The sequence below is a fragment of the Aethina tumida genome, chromosome 4 (assembly GCF_024364675.1).
Source record: "Aethina tumida isolate Nest 87 chromosome 4, icAetTumi1.1, whole genome shotgun sequence".
NCBI classification, from domain to species: domain Eukaryota; kingdom Metazoa; phylum Arthropoda; class Insecta; order Coleoptera; family Nitidulidae; genus Aethina; species Aethina tumida.
In genome coordinates, this window is record NC_065438.1 from 26,346,754 (window position 1) to 26,369,063 (window position 22,310).

Consider the following 22,310-nt stretch of genomic DNA (forward strand, 5'->3'; position numbering starts at 1 on the left):
TATTTTCGTTCTACTTTAGTGTTTTTAAAGGAATGTTTTGATTTTATTTATCCGACGGATGAATCTGATGAGCAAGTTACAGAACAGAATATTAAGAAATTTGACGTAATGTTTGACAAGATGACCGGTTTATTAATAAATGAAAAGACTCGAGTTAAATCGTTTTTGATAACACTGACAGCAGAACAACAAAAACAATTAATTGAATTGTACAGAACGTTTTCAGATTTTTTTAATCAGTTGATGATGGCGTTTAAGGATATGATCAACGAAGTTGTGAAAGGGATTAAGCAAGGACTTACTATCGACACCGTTCTCTTGAAAAAATTCTTTGGAGACATGTTAGCAGAGATACAACAAAAGCTGAATGAATATTCCTTACAATTGGGGGACGAGAAACAAGTTAATGCTTCCACTTAAGACATTTATTGATTTTCACGAAAAAGATAAAATAAATTACTTTCATTTTAGTGTTTGATTTAAAACTACATACAAATCAATTTAGAACTATTTCACTATTAAGAAGTGTGTGAGTGATTATTTAATAAAAAATACCTTATTTACTTTTATAAATATATTAATAAATGGTGAATGATTTTGGCACATACTATATAAAAGCAATATATAACAAAACCTATATAAAACTACAAACTTTTCTATTTACAAATAAAATAATACTGTGTAACAAGTATCATACAAAATGTCTTCAAGAGGTAACCTATCATTTGAGGACATACTATATGTATATTTTCTCATTATCATGGTTAACCTGAACTGATGGCATCTACAAACTGAACTACCCGAAATTTCTAAAAAAAATCTTTTATTCATCATATAAACTTTTATTTTCAAAAGAATAGTTTCAATAATATATGAATATTTAATAAAAAACTTATATAATTTATATGTACATTCTTATAAAATAATTCTATCACAAGGAAGTCAAACATAATTGAATTGTAATAAGTAGTTATTATACTCATTTAAAAACACAAATTCATCATATGAATTTTAAATTGCTTAATTTAAAGCAAATAATATGATTATCTTAAATGATATATGCAAAGCATTGTGTATAAAATATCAACAATTACTATTGACAAAACTATTTAACGAAATATTATTAATATTATATAAGGCACAAACTTGGACGACTTTCATGTGTGGTACAACAACGCAAAACTATTTAAAATCACTCTTTCATAAGATTAATATTGATTAAAATATAAATTTAATATATAATACTATATTTATCACTCTAATACGTCAGTCCTAATATTTTATATTTAGTCTAAAGAACGGATATAAAACAATTCAATTTTGTTGTGCTTTACGTGTTATGCTTTGCGGATCGGCAAGAGAATATGTCTCTGGCTCAAATACAGGTGGATACTTCAGACCCGGATAATCAGCTTGGGGACTGATATTCATCGAGGCCGGTTCAGAATTGCTTGGCGGCGAGTGTTCCAATGAATACGTGCTCTGTGACATCATAATCGGCTGAAAAGAATAAATTAAAAATATACTGAAAATAAGTCTTAAATATTAAGACTTACTGGCGTTGAGGTGCTTGGCCAGTTGAGTTCACTCCTAGAATCGTTCTTTTTAAATATGGCCCTGTGCAGTTTAGGCGATCCAAAAAATGTTTTCTCCTTTTTGCTTTCCGATTTATTCCCTAATAACTTATTAAATTTCCCACTTTTACCAGACTTTTCGTCTAAATTTAATTCAAAGGCAAGTTTTGGTTTCGCCCTGGAGTCTTGACTTAGTGGTAAAGACATGGGTGTGTACTGGGTGGCTGATTTCAGTTTTAGTTTGGAGGTTGACGAATCGGATACCTTTGTACTATGTAATAGACTGTCGTGTTTAGATTTTTTATCTGATGATGTAAAACTGTGTTGCTTTTTTATCTTATGCGACTTTTTAGGAGTACCGTGATACATTTGTTCGTCTAAGGATCGATTTTGTGCAAACTGTACATCGTTGACGGTTTTGGGGCAATAAATCATTTCGTAAGAACGTTCCTTTTTAAAATCTGAATACACAATATCATCATATTGCTTACAATTTTCTTGGAGTTTATGCTGTCTTGGTAACGACCTATTCATTTTGTTATCATACGATTTGCTTGTGTCTTGGTTTTTATTGCCCGACTTTGGGTATGTGGCTGTTTTGCTATCGAAATCATGGTTGTCTTTATGGTGAGATTTCTTTAAAGATCCTAGTCTCTTACCAAAACAACTAGTATCATGTTTGTCTGTATTTTGAGAACTAGAAGTGGAAGACTGACGGGAATGAGATGGTTGGAGAGGTTCCTTAGATATTTCCTCAGGTTGTTTCTCAGGATGTCTAATTGGAATTTCACCTACACAAATTCATAGTATAAACTATCGTAAATTTTGTATTTGTATTTAAAACTTACCATAAACTACGTCAGGTTTAATAAGAGTTAAATTTTTTTCCATTTCTGCTATTACATGGGGATTAAGCATCTTTTGTGCGTTTTCTTGTACCATTAGCTCCTCCAAGGTCATATGAAAACTTTCATTTGGAGGTTTATTATAGGACTTCTTGGGAAAAGAAGGAACATTAAAATCGCTAATATTGCACAAACTTGGATTACTGGCATGTATATTATTAATTGGTAAATTCTTTTGTGGCCTATTTTTCGGTTCAGGTTGTTTTACTGGTATATTTTCCACTGTGAGATTAGGAACGCTTACGTTTTGGGATGCAGGTAACGCTGGTGGGGTAAATAGTGCAACATGTGAAGTAAAATTTCCAGTGGTAACACTTTTTTCAGTTTCGTTCCTAATTTTTCTGTAAGACCTGAATTGTGCTGTTGGTACTGGTATGGAATTCTTTGATGAACTGCTACTGGAGGACTTAAAAAACCACTTTCTATCCAAACTGGTACTGCCGCTTTGAGTATTATCACTGTTTTTCTTTGAAGTAAATTTTTTTAGGCTACCGAATTTCTTTAACGAATCATTTTTGTCATTAAAAGCAGGCTTAGGTTTTTCTGAGTCAGACTCGTCGGTTTCGGAATATAGAGCACCATCCTGTGAGTTCGAGCTATCACTGTGCATTGTCGCTGGTTTTATAAGTTCAATCCACGACTGTAATGTTTCTGAATCGTCAGCCGAGAAATAAAATGCAGTTCCCGTGTGGTAAACTTTGAAAGCATGCGACCTCGATTTGACCTAAAGCCAATACTTATTAATTCTAGTATTTGTACTGGATTAATAATTTGACGTACCTCGTTTGCCACAGCCACTGTGTAGCCAGAGAGAAATATCAGACAAGCTGCTCTGGGATCTTCTTTTGTTTTAAACCCATATAAATAATTCCCCAATAGGACGAACCACCTCTTTGTCCAATGAATATTGTTTTTACTTCTAAGTCTCTGATACAGAAATCCTTGAATATCACATGGACTTAGGTCGTTTACTGTTACCTTTCTTCTTTCTGTAATATTGATTTATAACGTTAATAACTTATTTTATAACTAGTCTAATTTATTTTATAACTCAAACTTACTTGCTGTCAACGTATTTTTCTTCTTTGCCCCCTTGCCTTTGCTCGAAATCATTGCCTTAACAATTGAATTAGTTGGTGACACTTTTTGGGCGTCGTAACTTTTTTGTAATTCATAATTCAAACTCTTTTGTGTTTCATATGTAAGGGGTTTTTGTACTTCATAGTTACTTTTGTGTTGGAATGTTTCTGCTTCGCTAAAATCCATCTTGGCCTTTGTTACTGGAGTTGATACAATTTTGGGTTCAAACGATTTAACTGGTTTTTCCTCATAAATGAGCTTGCCCATAATTGTTCCAGTTTGTTGTATGGCCAGATCTAGAGAAGTATTAGAAAGATCTGGCTTGTGGTCGGGAGTTTTGGGTTCGGGAAAATCAAATATTTGCTTGGGAGGTTGTTCTAGTTTTGTGACTTGTTGGCTTTTAGCTAAATCCAGTAGATTTTGTGGTTTGGGAGAGTCTGCTGGATAAGCTGGCTTGGGTACATCCAGGTTTCTTGGAGGTGGTTTTGGTGGTAAGTCTTCTTTGATGATGTCCACTGGATTGTCTTTGAGTAACAACAACTCCTGCGACTTGCTGATTTCAGTCTTAACTAGACTTGGAGACTCCACAATAGGTATGCCCAATTCGTAATTCGTCTCGGTAAACGGAGCATCTTGTTCTCGAGGAACCTCTTTAATTGTTTCTTGTATAGTGGGTATTACATCAGGTAGCTTGGTTAATGGTATAGTTTTATCCACAACATAATTATCGGTGGTTGCATCTTCTTCTGTTAAGTCATAAGCTGGAGTACTGTGACTTTTATCTAATTTACCTCGTAATTTAGTAGTAGCTGATCTGGGTGGCACAGCAGGTTTAGGTTTTTGGGGAACCTCAGGTGGTTTTTTGACCTGTGACCTAGGCAACACTTTTGGTTGATTGTCAAATCTTTTTATAATATCTTTGATAGAAGGATTTGATTGTCCTACATTTTCGTTAATTGTTTCAACAGGTTTCATATTAATGGACGCAATGGTTTCTTCAACTATTTCATTCTTCCAATCCGATATCATGCTGGAACGGTCAGTCAAATCTCTACCTTCGTCGATAAATGAAATCTTCTCATTGTTTAAGCTTGTTAAACTATTTACACTGACGCTTTTTTCTTCGTCTAAATTAGTTTCAGGTACATTTAAGGAATTTTCTTTGTTTTCTTCTTTTTTAATATCACTTGTATCACCGATTTGATTATTCTCGTCAAAGTTGACTTTCTTTTTCGTTTTGTCTTTAAAGCTTTTTTTAAATGACGTATTCCTGCTGGCTAATCCGATAACTGTGGTCGGTCGTTTATCTAGACCCACGTTGCAAGAAACGCTTTTGTCACGGAGAAACTGTTCTTCAATGTTCATTACACTGTCTATGTGATAGGAACTGGCGTGTGTACTAGAGTTGTTAGTTTTGTACAGCTCCCAGTACTGAAAGAAATACTTTACATTAGTATATTGCAATTTTATATTTGATTTATCATTATTGTGAAATGTATATTTGAATAAAACCATTAGTTTGAACTTACAAGATTGAAACAATAGATTGATAAAATTTAAATAAAAAATTAGTGTTTTTAAACAATGATTTATAAAAATTAGTATGCCCACTACCGATATATGAATGGTTTAACGAAACCCCACATCCACTTATAGCAATTTCTTATGCAGTTCCCACTTTTAAAATTATTGGCATAATACTTAAACTGACCATCCACGACAATAAAACTGTTTTGTTAAAAAGTGCCCATATAATTAATCAATTGTCGTATTTTACGAAAAACATCCGCAATAAAAATGAATATTGCGGTACTCACCCACAAGCCTCGCGACCGCAACACGACTCACTCACCACTGGAGTTTACGAAAATAGGAAGACCGAATTTCTTGGATATGTCACTGTGTGTAGATAATTTTTATCGTCAGGATGTGAAAACGTTTGCGGAGACTATGCGTGGCGATAAGGCGGTGTCAGGCTGCTGTGAGACATATTCGCCAAAAATGTTTTGTTATTGGCAGAGTTCAACGATAGCATCTACATGGAAACGCTGTTTGTCTAATTACGGTAATTGGTTTTGAATCAGTCGCGAAAACCGAATGAAGGTTAGTGAGACAATGGACACCGCGGTCACTGATAAAGATTCCGGACACGTTATTTAAAAATCATAAAATTAATTACTTTCGCTATTGAATTCAAAATATAAGTACATGACTTGGAAAATTAATCAGTCAAATAAATTGCACCACAACATTTATTAACAATGCATCTGTATATTATAGTTTTTGTTACATTGAAAGTATTTTACTCTTTACTTAATTTTAATAATTTTTGCCAATTTTTAAATATATAACATTTAAATAATTACACATTCCATTTTATAATTAATATATATTTTTACTATGTGAAAAAACTGTTCTTTTTAAATTTCTGTGAGTTTCCTCTAATTTATCTAAATTTTGGTATAATTATTTGACATTACTTAATACACAAAAAACAATATTTCTTTAATTATTTTATTATTTTATAATTTATATTCTATTATGTGCTTTTTATAAATATTTAAAATTCCCATTTTTTATATTTAAGTAAAAATGATACAAATTTAATTGAAGAAAATTATTTTATTATTAAATATTTTTTCATTTTATATATTAATATATATATATATATATATATATATATATATATATATATATATATATATATATATATATATATATTAATAAATAAATAAAATATAAAATTTTATTAAATTCTCAGTAATTTTTCTATGGTTTTTATAAATATTTGAATTGCTCAATTTTTGTGTTTTTAATTAAAATTTTATGTGTAAAAAATTATTTTATACTTAATTTTTATTAGATTTGAAAAGCTTTTATTTATATTTTAATATTTTTTGATAATAATTAAATATTATAATATTTTTTTGAGATCCGTTTATAATAAATTTCCCCCATTTTATCTAAAATTTGAAATTAATAATTAACATAATTTTCTTTAATTTTTGTATTAATATAATAGAATGGTGACATTATATTTTAAAATTTTATTATATACATTTTTTAAATTTATTTATAATTCATATAATTTATTTAATAAATTTCCTACTTTTAACTAAATTTTTGAATAATTGAGTGGAAAATTTTATTAAAATATATATGCATTTTACATTAAAAATATAAAAAGTAATAATTTGTTAATTGTTTACTATTATTCATTTTTTAAATTTTTATAATGTGTAAAATTTAAATTTATTTTAACGAATTTTTGTTATTTTTGCCAATTACTTAATATTGTAATATGCAATATTTTGTTTGTCGAAATTTTGAAATTAGTAGACAATTTTGTCAAAATTTCAATATTTCTTTAATTTACTTTAAAAAAAATAAAATTTATTATTATATATAAATTATGTTCTCTTCTATGACACTTTAATATTAAAATTTTCTTAATGACCATTAATGATGAAAATCTAAGTAATTCGATAAAAAAATTAATACGAATAGTATGGGGTATGCTTTTTACATCACTACACCAATAGATTTAGGTACTAGTCAGTAATAAATTAAACTCACTTCAATTGGTAAATAAGGTCTTTTGCTTGTTGGTGTGGCACCTGTTATGGTATTTCTCCTTTGCAATATTGGTCTAGGCTTTAGTGGATACATTCTACCTTCGCCATCAATGGGACTGTCAGGGGGTTCGCTGTCACTACTGCTGGTGCTTTCAACGTCGACGGGTTCCTCCACAGTTGGACACAACCTTATTAAATCAAACAAAATGTTACCAAATAAAAAACATTATGTTTTATTTTTATATACTAATACATACTTGGGAATATTTAACGGTGGTAAATCGTGTATGGGCATAAGTCTAGGAGAGGGAAGATTGTCGTTCCATCTGGACCAATTTTGACCTCCCCGTTTCTTGCTCGGCAACCTGTAAGGTTTCATGTATATCTGTCCGTAAACTTTCGTGTGTCTTGGTCGTTTCTTTAAGGTAAGCACGATTTCTGGTGGCGATTCCCGAATTAACAGCATCACATTTTTTCTGTGCCAACCAACCACCGTTTGGTAGTTAACCTTAAAGACAAGTTATTAAACATTTATGCTAGATTTATAAATAATATCACTTACTTGTACTATTTCGTCTCCATTTTCTATTTTATTGCAGCTGTGAGCGGGATACCCGTATTTAATTTCGCATATTTGATGGATGGCATGATTGCAGGGCATAATTAGGAAACCTAAATCCTGCTCTTTCTTTTTTAATGTTGCCAAATCGAGGGATGCGGGTTGTAATATCATCGGGTCGGACATCACCTTTAAAACAAACAAACACAAATAGATCAGAACGGTTCACGAAAGATTTTCATTTAGGTACCTGGATAATATCATCGGCTTTCTTTGATAGTTCTTCGCAAATTTTTCGAATAGCTCTTACTGGTTGTTGAGAAAAAATATCTCTTAAAGCTATTGTTGCCATTTTGCTACTGAGTTGTAAAAGCGCATATTTGTTTTCGTTGTACTCTTTATCGCCTGCGAAAGGGGACCTAAAATATATCAAATTAATTTATTTATAGTAAGAGAGTTGATGTGTTTGGTTTATATAATATTACATTTGATTTTAGTGAATAATACCTCAAAATATAAACAATATATTTAATATTATTTTTATTTAATTATTAATTTTTTTAAAATTATTTAATACTATAATATATTTATTTTATGACTTGTGATTTTTTATGACAAGTGATATAAATGTATTTTTAAGATATTAAATTCAATGAAAAATTGATATTCCTCATATATTTTTTTCAATGTAAAAAATGATACAGAACACTTGAATTAGAAAACAATTTTTATGGTATTCCTAGATTTTTTATTATCCAATTTTTGAACTATTAGGAATCGAAAAAAAAAACTTTTATTGTTTAACTTAAAATAACACAACTTTCAAGTTATTCAACAAAATTATTACAAACACTCATTTTTTTGCCAATATATTTCAAACAAATTGATCTCACGAAGAAAAATTCTAGGTTCTTATATCTGAATCTCAGTTTGATCTCCTCTTCAGATTAGATTGTTTCTAACAATTATTTAATAACGTATTAACATTTTTTCATTTACTAACAATTATTATTAATAAATAAATATTTTTTATTTTTTCACTAGACAATTTTATCAAAATCTATAATTTTTATATTATCATATTCTTACATCATTATTCTTATCATTCTGTGACTTTAATATTTTGTTTCTCTAATTTGTCTATTTTTTTTTTTAATCAATAGGCAATTTTATCTAAATTATAATTTTTACATTATCATATTCTCATGTCATATTAACCAGTTTTTAATTTCTTCTATTCATTTATTTTTCACAATTTATTTTTTAATTAAACATTATTTTTATATTTTATTAATTTAATATATTTTTATTAATTATTTAATATTATAACATGCTTATTTTAAGAATAATAAATATTTTATTTCTCCAATTTGTTTAAATAGAGTAAAATGCTATGAATGTGTCAAAATAACAACAAATTTAATATGAACCTAGTCTTAATATCTTAAATTCAATGAGACTTCTCATCTTTTCAAGGATTAGGTACCGAAAAAAGTAATTTTACTGTTTGTTTTAATCTATTCATCTTTTATTCAGCAAAATAATCTATCAATCAATTTTTTACCAACGTTCATGCCTCGACAAAAAACCATCTGGGTTCTTGGATTTCAAGAGAAGATCAACCTCAGTTTTGATGTCCTCTGTAAAAAATAGTGGTAGATGAGATAAACCCCATTTAACATTTTAAAAATTCTTTGGAGTATCTAACGCCACATGTCGTTTTAAAGAAGCAGGATATCATTTATGTTTCTAAAATCTCGTGTTTCAATAAGTTTTTCAAGAATTTATTCAGTTTACAAGCAGTACACAGTTGCATTAATCGTTTGGCTTCTGGTAGGTAATAATGTAAAAGGTTAAGTGCTTTTCCACCAGGTTTATCAGATTCAATCCATTGTCCAAACCGGCAAGAAATGACGTTATCAACCCACTTTTAGTTGCATTTAACAATACAATCAATGAAAGGCTCATTTATTTGTTAACTGGAGATGTTGAGAGGTGGTAATTGGCGATTGTCAAATGCCTAATTTTGTTAGCCTCACTTAATTTATGTGTAATATATTTAAAACATTAAACATCTCAGTTTAATGACTGGCCTTTTTCAAACATGTCTCACCAGTTTTGAGATATTATTTAATCTCCCTATTTTTACAGGTTTTAATAGAAGTTGTTCATCATCAGTGTTTTTTTTTAATTGCCACTTTTAAATCAATAAAAAACTTCATTTCTCTTATAGCACATTCTTCAAATAAAGAGAGAAAGGCTAATGTTGTTTTTAAACTCATAATGTGGGAAAAATAAATTGTACCTGGAAAGAGCATAAAAGAAAATTAATAAGTAATTTACTCAGTTTATTACAAGCGTGTTCAAATATAACACAAATATTTATTCAAATAAATCATTAACCAAAAATATAAATTACCTTTATCGATACTTAATATTGTATATTATAAACGAATTAAAAAAAGTTACATGAGAGTCTTCATCTTATAATCTTCATTCGATATTTTCAAAGTATTTGTTCCCTTAAAATATTATTAACATGATTATAACTGTAGTTAGAAATAGTCGATAATAAAAAAATCAAATAGTTATAAGCCTTTAATCCATCAACTTTCATATATAATCCAATTAAAACTGGGAGGGGTCCCAGTAAATACGTAATCCCCAACACCTTTAATTACCCTTGAACGTTGAAGGCGCCCCGCTAATATTTTGGTAAATTATCGCGAAATAACGGATGTTCCGACCCACACTGCGTGCAATTATCGAAAAACACCATTATTCCGACACAAAATCGGTACGCTTAGCTTACCTGTCCATCCAACAGGCCAGTGGTTTCACCGCATTGATCACGTTGTGCACATCTGTGGTTATTTGATTGGTCAGCTTTGCATCATCGTCCTGGAGTAATAGTTCCTTGAATAGTGAGTTGGCGGCACACGATAGCTTTAACGCTAACATCTGCAAGTTTTCCTTATCTAATTCGTAATGCTGAAAAAAAACGGACAGTATGACTCAGGGGAAAATGAAAATCGCACAAAGGCACGGGTAATTGAAGTAAATTGTGCTATAATTAAAAAATAATTATATTTAAAATTTTACAATTGACCGTTTAATGTTGTAATTACAAAAATATATTGTCTAACGTTGTACACAAATGAACTTTTACTTTACTGTTTATAAATCATCTAAAATGTCAGTATTTTATTTTCGTGGTACATATTTGATTTGATTTATTGACTGTACTATTCTTTAATTTTATTACACAGGTACACCGGAAGTCCGGACGAAATTGTGGATGAATGGAACGGGACTGTTTATTTTCTATTTACCATTTTTCAAATTGTACAATAATAGGAAGGAAAAGCTTACAAAATACTTTAAACTACAAATAAGTTTTATAACAATTTTTATTGTGATATTTTACAAGATTAATTCATAAAAGAATCTGTTTAGAAAAGTACGAAAACAGGAAGTTGATATGCATTTAAAATTATAGTAAATAATCATTTGTTCATTCATGTTCGATTTTCACGTGACAATAATCAACAGTGATGAGAAAAAATATTTCCTAGAAATAATGTTATTAAGAAAGTTAAACAATTTAATTATTTAAAAATAAAATAATTATATATTTGTTTTTAATTGTATAATATATATATATATACTACTACAATATCTTTACACTTTTAGTAATATACTAGCGAGCAATATTAACACACTATAAGCGGGTTGGGTAAAAATATCCGTCTCGAGAATTGTTGATTGTTAGCTGGTCGGGTAATTTTTACATTTTTGAATGTACTTACTTTAAAAGCGGGGTGAGATAATTTTACTCTATTGGTTTACATATGGAACTGAAAAAATTATCTCTTATTTGTTGTTATATTTCAACAACTTAGTTTGGATCATTTTGCTACCCGCCTATAGTGTGTTAACATATGTACATTATTCTTTATTCCCCGAGAATACTTAATTTTAAATACAAACTAATAAATACATTCAATATTGCACATAAGCTTAAATAAGTTATATAAACATTTATTTTTTTTATATAACTGTGAGTAAATATTTATTTTTGATTTTTAGTTAGTTATTAATTTTTCACATACCTACAATTTTTTTATTAAATTTTACCAGTATTTTTGTGTGAAAGAAATATGTTCTTGCTAAAGAAAAATTAAATTTAATTTGAATAAGAAAAAACGTTACATTTTTTTCTCAAATTCTTCTAAAAATATGCATAAAAACATTACTGAAAAAATTGTTTAAATATAAATGTATAGATATTAACAAAAATTTTATTATAAAGAAAAATTATTCATAGCTAATTTTCAAATTTTCACAAATTTCTGTAATAGAATTATAGCCAAAAATGGTTTAACAAAGTGTTACAACAATATATAAAAAAATACTATAATTTTTTTTCTAAAATATTAATAACATATATAAAGAATATTTTGTTAATAGAAACATAGACATAGTTAATTTTAATTTTTTCTATACCTACAATGTTTTTTATAAAATTTTATCAATTTTATTGAGAAAGAAATATATTAGGAATATTGTATTATATTACAATTCCTTATTTTGTAGAAATATTTAATTAAGAAAAAACACATAAATTAAGTAAATGCTTTCGATATTCCACATAACTTTAAATAAGTTAAATAAACATTTACTTTTTAATTTTTAAAAAGTATAATAGTATCATAATATTATATTTTTTAAAATTTTAATAATATGTATAACATTTGAAACAAAAACATCGACTATAGATAAGAATAAAATATATTGAGAATTAATCGGCAACTTTTCTCATACCTACAATATTTTTTATATAATTTCATCAATTTTATTTCTGGTTTCACCAGAACTGACATTAACTTTATTATTTTAAAAGTATGTATATTTTTGTATTTTTAAACTCATGTGTAATTACAAGTAAAATAGCTATACCGTATCAAAAATGATGAACGTGTCTACTCGCATATTGAGACGGAACATCAATACCCCTTTGTAAACAAAAAGGAAAGATATACATGCAATTATGTGGGCGGGCCGAACTGACTGGAGGGGATCATTTGGTTTTGCTGCGTTTAGCATGCGGTTCGTCTCCGCAGACGAGTCGGTGTCTTTGAACACATTATTTAATTATTTTTAGTTTTTTTTACTTATGCATTTATTTATTTAATTTAATTTTTGGGATACATTTTTATTTTGAAAAAAGTAGTTTATTTTTAGAATACTTATTTTTGTTTTTGATATACCCTCAAAAAATATTTCATTTTACAGATTGAAAATTATACAAAGTTACGGAATTTAAATGGAGCATCCGAAGAACTCGAACTACATCCCTACGCATACGGAGATTTACTAAATGCATTCGCAAAGATTAATTTACATTGTGCGCCGGCGCGCACCAGCACGGCGCATTGTCTCTGAGAGTAGGGATTCTTACTACCGGGCAAAACTTTACTCTCTTTGTCGTGCATCCATCTCTTACAACATCCAGACACGAAGAGCATTTTTCGTACTGTATAAAGTCACCAATTTCAATGCTACAAACTTCACTTTTGACGTACTCGTTAACCAATGCACATCCTTCGGTCAAATATTTAAACCAATAGTTCTTTCTTTCAATCTTCATTTTTCTGTTTTTTATCTAACAAAATTATATTATATTTTTGGTAAAATTTCTGTTAATATTCATTGAATTGAAAAATATGAAACAAATTATTGATGTATAAAATTAGGCAGTACTAATAACGACTCATTATGGCCAAAAACGAAGATTGACGCCTTCTAGACATTTTAGTTAGACTACCCAGTTATCAAAAATTCAATTAATAACTGAAAAACAATTGTGTTTAGGTATAATATATGGTATAGTCAATTTATTCGTAATTACAGGTAAAACTGAAAGTAACAAATCACTTCCGGCGAAACCGAAAATTAAATTTTGTTCAATATAAATTATAAAAATAGTTTAAGTAGAATAATATTTTATATGAAAAATTCAAATCAAAAGCTTTTACATTTTCCATAAAATTCTAATAAATCACCCTGTATTGTAAACTTATAAATACATAAAAATTTAAACAACTTGAATTTTATTTTAGATTTTTTTCCAAAACTTCTAATATATATATATAAAGAATATACTTATACATATAGATAATTTATTTATTTAAATTTACTGATTAACTATTTCATAAAATTTCAAATAAAATAAATATAATATTGCCGGAATAAAATGTTTTAAAAATATATTGTTTTAACATTTTATCACATATACAAATACATTTCGAAACAAATAGACAAATTAATGGTGCTTTGAAAAAATTACCATAAAAAAACAGTTACAGACCGATAAGAGGCTTTTACGCTTTGTTATACTTACAAAATTTCTAAGGTGCTCGACTGCTTCCAGTATGATCTCCTGATGGCCTAAGGTCTTCACGCCGAGATGTTCCAAATCCTCAGCTCGCAGGTTCAAAAGCTGATGACCCGTCACGCCATTATTCAAAAATGACGCGGCGTATTTCAAAATAACATTGTCCAAACCTGCAAAACGAATAATGCCCGTGTACAATGGGTGAACGATCCGCATTAATGGTAATATAATACACGTGATTCAATGACAATGTAAGAAGAGGGCTTGATTAAACGTCGGGATCGTGCATTTAAAAAGCACGCATGAAAAGGAAGATGCGTTCAATGGTTGTCCGCTGTCCGATTACAATGCACGCGTAACATGTGCACTTGAATAAATAAAATGTCGTAATTGGTGACGCTGTTAGAAAAGCAACACGAAGTGTTTGGATGTTCAGGAAATTTTCGCAGAAACGGAAACGATCGTGAACTTAACGGGATCTTTTTTTTATTAAGCAAAACATAAAAAAACTGGTTTAAAATTTTCATTTTAAAACTGTGTGTGTAAGTGTGCCCGTTTAGAATTTAGCAAAATGTGGTATCTTACACAATATTTATTTAAGAAGATGTGAGCATTTCCTATTTGATAAGGAATATGGCACAAATTTGTTTGTCTTTCATATAAATTCCCATAAATTGACAATATAAATTTAAATTTATTTTTTTGTTGTAAGCCAAATATTATTAAAAATTTAATAAATACTTAGAATAAATTAGTCCAGTATTAAAAATAGTTATTTATCTTATGTTAGTATTGCTTAGACACACTGAACTGAATTATTCGTATATAATATAGTTGCACAATTATTAGATTTCTCCAATATTAATAAACATATCAAAATTAAAAAAAAAATTATAACATTATTGCAGGTTTTAATTGTCTGAACGATTTGAATATGTTATTACAAGTATGTTAAATTATCAAACACAATAGATATTTTTAAACTAATTTGCATATTAAATAAAACATAAACTTAATATCTGAATATTCGAATATTCATCAATATGCATATTGCATTGGCATATAAAAATGTAATTTCATAAATATTAGATTTCACTAATTTTATCTATGTACAGTATATTAATTAATAAAGAAATATTAAAATTAATAAAGATTATTATTGTAGATTGATTCACTTAATGTTTTCACAATGTTATTGCAAACCTCGTACATTGAAGTAAATATTTATAATGCAAAATATAGAATATTGCATAAAGATGTGATGTGAAGCCACAAAAATATCCGCCGACCCAATTTTAAATTATCTTATAACAGTGTTAGTATAATAAACAATTTATTTGTAAATCTATAAAATGAATTAGAATATGTAAAAAGGGTACGTATTAATGTACATGTAGTGAAAAAATATTTATGTAATAAAAAACTAATTTATTTTCATAATAGTCGATTTAGAATAATAAATTTTGGTTTTGTAAAATAAAATTAGTCGCATATAAAAATATATACCGATCAGAAAGCCTTTGATCCTACTGAATTTTGAAAGAGACATTATGCATGACAGAGACAGTAAAAGTATCCCACTTCGGAGCAAATTTGCAGACTTTTAATTTCTGTGTCCTGCATGATGCTTCTCTTAAAATTCAGTCGGATCAAATGTAATTTAACTTATAACTTTAATTAAAATAATAATAGTTGAATATTCAAACTATTTATGATACTGAATATTATACTCGTATTTAATTACTACACTAATTTTATTTTAATAAATATTAATATTAATAACAAATATAATAAATTTAATGCACAGTTATTGATCTACTTTTTACAATTTTATTGCCATTTATTGAGGTTTATATTGATAATATAAAGTATAGAACGCTATATTAAAACATGATATGGAATCACAAAAATATCGGCCGACCCAATTTTTAATTCGTTATTATCTTATAAAAGCTTTAGTAAGTAATTTATTTGTAAATCGAAAAAATGTATTAAAATATGAGGATAGGGTACGTAATGTTGTACATGTGGACAAGAAATTTAATTTTTGTTGGAATCCAAACATTAAAATATTCATTATAAAATTGAATACTTTATATAATAAAAAGAGATAGTGTTTAGAATATTCGACCATTTAAAATTACAAAATTCGGGTTTTGTAAAAGAAAATTAGTATTAGTAGTATTCAAGGAGTAAATTAGTATTATTTTAAATAAATTCACATATCTTTTGAAACTATTATGAAGGTATATAAAATTTTTTTTAGAATCCAAATATTATTAAAATACTCGTTGAAAAATTGAATACTTTATATATACCATTTAAGATTTATAAATTCGGATTTTGTAAAATAAAGTAGTATAATATAAAAAATATATACTAAAAGAAAATTAGTATTATTTTAAATAAACTCTCATATATTTTTAAAATAATTGTGCATAATAAATAAAACTTAAATTTAATATGGCTAGAACTGAATATTACATTTGTACATAATCTTGTTAAAAATGCAACTGCATAAATATTAGATTTCATAGAAAATTATCAATGTAATATCATTAATTAATACATTAATTTTTAACAAAAATATTATAAATTTATTGCAAAGTTTTTGAATGACTTAATGTTTTTACAATTTTATTATAATTTAAAGAAGTTAATATTGATAATGTAAAATATAGAATATTGTATTGGGATATGATATGAAACCATAAAAATATCCATCGACCCAATTTCAAATTATTGATTCTCATATAAATGTTTTAGTAAATAATTTATTTGTAAATCGATAAAATGAATACCATCTTAATTAATACATAAATATTAAAACTAATATTATAAATTTATTGCACAGTTTTTGATTGACTCAATGTTTGTATAATTTTATTGCAGTTTATTATAGTTAATATTGATAATGAAAAAAATAGGTTATTGTACGAAGATATGATGTGAAAAATTATTTAGTAAATAATTCCGGTACTTCGATAAAATGAGTGAATGAATTAATGAAATTTAATTTTAGTTGTAACCGAGTATTATTGAATATTTCGTATTATAAAAATCTACTGTTCAGCTATATACATATAACCAAAAAGTCATCGTAAAATGTAATAAAACAAATTTAGAATATTCGACAATTTGTGTATCTTATATTATTTTTATTAAAAAATAAACCATTTTAGAATTAAATTAGTATTTTTTTTTAATTTTAAACTACTAAACTAAACTAATTTAATTCATTCAAACTATTATACATTTCCTTTAAACTATTATACTTTTAAAAAAACCTAAGTTTACCAAGGCTTTTATCTGATTATTCGAATATTTACCTATAATAATGTTATAAGAATATAATAACTGATAAATATGTACTTACATTGAAATAAATATTTATAATGTAAAAATAGAGTACTTTATAAAGATATGTTGTAAAACCAACAAAATATCTGTAAACTCCCCTTTAACCTATCTATTAAATAATTTCTGTACACCAATAAAATTGTATTTATATCGTTGGTAAGATTAGCTGAAACATTATTAATAATGAAATGATGAATAATGAATAAAATAGAACATTTAATAAAATCCTAAGGTTCAGAATATACAACTATTTGAGTATTTTGAATTTCAGTTTTAGGAAAAAGAATTAGTCGTTTATTTTAAGTAACTAAACTAGAACTAAAAAATTGAAAAAGTGAACTTATAATGACTGTGTCTTATTTTCAACTTAACCTAACTGATATACAATATAAAAATTGATAAAAAATATTTTCTTAGAGAATTTTTGACTGACCCAACATTTTCACAATATCGTTGCAACCTATATATTAAAGCAAATATTTATAATATAATATAAAAGACTACGTAGAGATATATTGTGGGACAACAAAAATATTCTCGACCCAATTTTAAACTTGTTACACTCTTTTTAACATTAATTTCTAGTTATTTTTTCCCAGAAATATATCTAATACACTTATCGCCCTTAAACTACGAAGTAAAAGGTAATTAAACGAAAAGACTTCATATTATATATCTAGTTTATCGTTTTGGAGGTGCAGCTCTGTGTTGACCATACACTCGTGACCTTGCTGGTATGTGGTAAAGATTCCTTCTGTTATGTATATCATAACGATCTAAACATTACCTAGAAATAAATGCCACACCAACAATAAGATATAATATGAATTTCGCCCCGAGATATTTTCAAATACAAACCGCACATTAATTTGATGGGAATTCTTGCCATAAGAGCAGTGAATAATTTTATGATTGAAGGGTATTATTGGACGATACGTAAGAATTTCCGGTTGTCACTCAAATATTCTTTCAGTAAAATGGTAAACAGATTAAGTAATCAAATAAATATTTAGAAGTGGACTTGAGGAGTGACCAAATCAAAATTTTAGAGAAAATATTTAGATTTAAAAGCATATTTATTTCATCAATTGGGATCAATGACAAATTAATTTTACAGGAAACAATTTATCAATATTTAATAATAATTATTATTATTGAGAAACGTTAAGGAGTAATTAATTAAATAGTATGTAATTAATTGTTTATCTGGAGCATGTACCATGAACATATTATAAATTTGATAGGTTCCTGCAATTGCACATTTCCTTCAATTGTATTGTACCTTGCCGGAAAAAGGTAGTTTAAACTTGTCTAGACTTGAAGAATTACAATTTTAAAAGTACGACGAAAGTAAAGTAATTTCGTTTTTATGAATTAGACTTTCCAACCTTTTTAAATTTACAATCGGGGTTAAGGTTAAATTCAGTCTTGATGAAATGAAGTAAATATGAATTAGATAATAGTCAAAAAATGTAAGTAATTTCAAAGCAAAAAATATTCGTTTTTATTTAATTAAAAAAATTAAATATAGAACTAATGGGTATATTTTAATATTGTATTTGTGATGCAAAAATATTGCGATTTAACCAAACTTGCCTTAATAGTTCTTTGAATATCTTAATGTTTTATAAAAATATTGCTTGTTCTTATTAGTAGAGTTACCGTAACCGAGATATTTAGATTAAAAATAATCGATTTAGAGAACTACAATGGTATATTTTCATTAATTCATCTTTCTAACAACAAATTTGCTAGGTAACTATTAATTTTCTGAGAAGCAGTGACGTTTGATTATTCCTTAAGTTTTCAATTGTATTTAGATCCGGACTTCAAGATTTAATTTACTGATTCTTTCAATTTGTATAACTTAATATATTTTAAACTGTGTATTGTTTCATATTTGTTAATAACGGATACGATAACAAATTAGATTCAGTTATGAAATTTACTACAAAATGTTTAATTTTAAATCTTGTGGTATTTCTTTGACCACCACCATATTAAGATATTAATTAACTATAAATTTTATATATGAGCCACACATCATTAAAATGATTATTGCGTAAAAAACCGAAACTGTATAATGTAATATCCATCAGTTGAATCAATCAGAATATTTTCATCATTACAGCCCGAATAATAACACTGTAGCCTCGTAGTAAATGTAACTTTCTACCTCTTGATCGTCTACTCTTTAAAAGGGTGTAACTTAAAAACTATCTGAGATATTCATTTGAAATTTTAGTACGTTATTTTAGAAAGTATAGTCTATTTCAATTTTTCAAAATTGGTGTGTCCCTTACAATGACTTTTTTGTAACTGTATTCTCGTTCACTAATAAAAAATATTTATTTTTGCTTATAATAAGAATATATTGTACAAACTCAGGATATATTTTAAAATAAAGAGAGATTAACTTAGAATAATTTACTCATTGTTTATGAGCAGCTATTTAAACGAGTCTTATAAACAATTCAAAATACATCGTAGGTGGAAGTAATGATACATCAGTTATGGTTATCAAATACTCGAAACCACAAATGCGTTTTACAAATTGACTCAAACAGGTTGTGAACACAATAATTGCAAATTAATGTTCAAACAATGGAATTAGTCACCGAATTAGTTCAACACAGTTTTCTCACGTTCATTATTAAAACATTCGGTTTACAGAAATTAATATATTGAAACGTGAAATAAAATGATTAAAAACATTATACACGAAGCGACCATGATCAATCTTGTTTTATAGGATAAGTATTTTCAAGGCTCTGAAGTGAATTGTTTTATTCTTCTTAGGTAGTGAAGTTAAAGATCCAATTTTATAATAATTTACATACAGTACCTTTCAATAAGAAACTTTGAAAAGTAAATATATTAAATTGTTTTAAAACTACCGATAATTTTTTGTGTTATAAGATGTCAGAGATTGTGTTTGGGTATATCCTTTTGTGCTTCGAACGGAAGACGGTACTTGAAGCTTGTCAAGACTTGTGACCGACATGTCAAATCATATAAAGCACATAATACGCAACAGCTCAACGTAAACAAACAAACCATGCAGTTAAATAATAAAAAAATATATTTAATGCATTCAAATTAAAACTACAATGGTATTGTTTAAAATTTATTTAAAACTTATTTAAAAATTGTTGTTTGACATAAAAATCTTATTAAATTTAAAAATAAATTTTTTGAACTATTAAAATTAAAATCAATAATGAAAACTCTTAAACAAACAATTAAAATTTATGATTTGTGTCTCTTACATAATATTATGGAAATAATAGTGCAGAGCATTTTGCAGTAAACCAACGGATGGCAGTTAATGTTATCTGACTTGTTAATGTAAATAAAACAATTTATGATTAAAAATAAGTTACATTAAAACGATTTCTGATATTTTAATTTCATAAAACAACAACCGTAAATAATTAGAAACTTGTTTATTTTTTTTTTTTGGAACTTTACTGAAGCGGTTAATTACAACCGCAAACTATCATTAATACTAAAAACTGACGTAAAGATTAATTGTTAAATTTATTTGACACAATTTCGTAATTTTGGAGTTTATGTACGGCAGTTATTTTAAAATTTTACATAACCGTAACAAATCGCCTGATAGAAATTGTTTCAAATTGAATGACGCACTTGCTATAGGATCAAACTTAATTGTTTTATTTTTGCAATGTTTAGTTTGAATGGTTCGATTGTAACAAAACAAAAGAATTTAGTAAGGTTATGTTTTATTAAGAATGTCAAACCAATTTATTTACCAACTTACCCTTGATCCAATCGGTAACCTGGTCAACGGACCAATCTTTTACATTCACATACGCCATATTTACACTATTTTATTTAAACTAACACTAGATTCACTTACACACTATAAACATTGCGTTTTACTCACTTGTCATACCATTTCGAACTGGTGCACGAAGTGTGCATTGCATATATAAGCGAGCAACTTCACTGCATTCTTTGCGGTGTCTTCTACGAGTCGGCGCCATCTATGAATGAACGCAAGAAATTTTATAATGGTTATGAAAATTCCCTAATACAAGTCGTTTGCAATTACTTAATGTGTCGTTAGATAGCGTTCATACTAAAAATAAATGTGTGTATTTTACTAAATTAAATATTATAATTATTTATCTAATTGTTTAGGTTTTTCGATATACAAACACAGTTGCATTATTTAATGTATACATTTTATTGTTTGTTTGTATACAGGATGTGAATAATGGGCAATTTTCATGATTCATATATAGCCTGGCAGATTTTTCAATTTATACCAACTATGTTGACTACTCTTTCAAAATAAAAGACATGTGATAGTAATTTAAATTGGAAATATATTTCCTATGTTAATAAATTCTTTCGTATTATTAGAAGTTGACGACATATAGTAATAAAAAAAATAATGCAGTAGCATCTTTTAATATAGTTTTGAAAGTAGTTTTTCAAAACCATTCCAATCTTGCCCCACGACTATCTCTAGCAAGAGCTGTGCATCTAGAATGTATACTGCCTGCAAAAAACCACCTAGATATAATTGATGTATTCCATTTTTTTAGGAAAATATTAACCTATTAATAAATAATAATTGATTAAAGAATTAAACAATAAACTTAAAATATTCTTGCTCTACCTCTTCCGCCCTCTTCACTCCATGACTGCCAACATCGCATCACAATACTCACATTTCTTTTCAAACGCCGCGCTATTTCTCAAAACGAAATTTCTGCTTCATGCAGGACCACTATTCTATCAAACTCGCTTAATTGGCTAAAACTCTATGTTCTTCGTACTCTAGGCCTGTTAAACGTTTAAATAAATTACTGAATATAATAAATTGTG

The 22,310-nt window shown here is 27.4% G+C and overlaps 1 protein-coding gene across 2 annotated transcripts; it reads right to left on the reverse strand.

Moving 5' to 3' along the window:
• Positions 1-562: 562 nt before the first annotated feature.
• On the reverse strand, positions 563-21,391 carry LOC109594029 (uncharacterized). Of its 2 annotated transcripts, none has more exons than XM_020009191.2 (12): positions 21,235-21,384; positions 14,097-14,260; positions 10,506-10,684; positions 7,944-8,112; positions 7,697-7,882; positions 7,392-7,642; positions 7,136-7,322; positions 3,541-4,990; positions 3,260-3,468; positions 2,423-3,203; positions 1,557-2,365; positions 563-1,500 (listed from the first exon to the last, which is right to left on the reverse strand). In XM_020009191.2, the coding sequence occupies exons 1-12, from the start codon at positions 21,290-21,292 to the stop codon at positions 1,315-1,317; spliced, it is 4,629 nt and encodes a 1,542-aa protein (XP_019864750.2). In that variant the 5' UTR covers positions 21,293-21,384; the 3' UTR covers positions 563-1,314. The 2 variants fall into 2 exon arrangements, with proteins under 2 accessions (XP_019864750.2, XP_049822493.1); XM_049966536.1 differs by lacking the exon at positions 563-1,500 and having other exon boundaries at positions 1,968-2,175; positions 2,234-2,365; positions 21,235-21,391.
• Between the last annotated feature and the right edge of the window lie 919 nt (positions 21,392-22,310).

What these genes read in the sequence shown, in the direction of transcription:
- LOC109594029 (XM_020009191.2), bottom strand. Translation starts at nt 21,292, where the DNA reads ATGGCGTATGTGAATGTAAAAGATTGGTCCGTTGACCAGGTTACCGAT. An exon ending in AAGCCGATGATATTATCCAG is followed by an intron (nt 7,883 to 7,943) that starts GTACCTAAATGA and finishes TTTGTTTTAAAG; the next exon opens with GTGATGTCCGACCCGATGAT. An exon ending in TAAACCTGACGTAGTTTATG is followed by an intron (nt 2,366 to 2,422) that starts GTAAGTTTTAAA and finishes GAATTTGTGTAG; the next exon opens with GTGAAATTCCAATTAGACAT.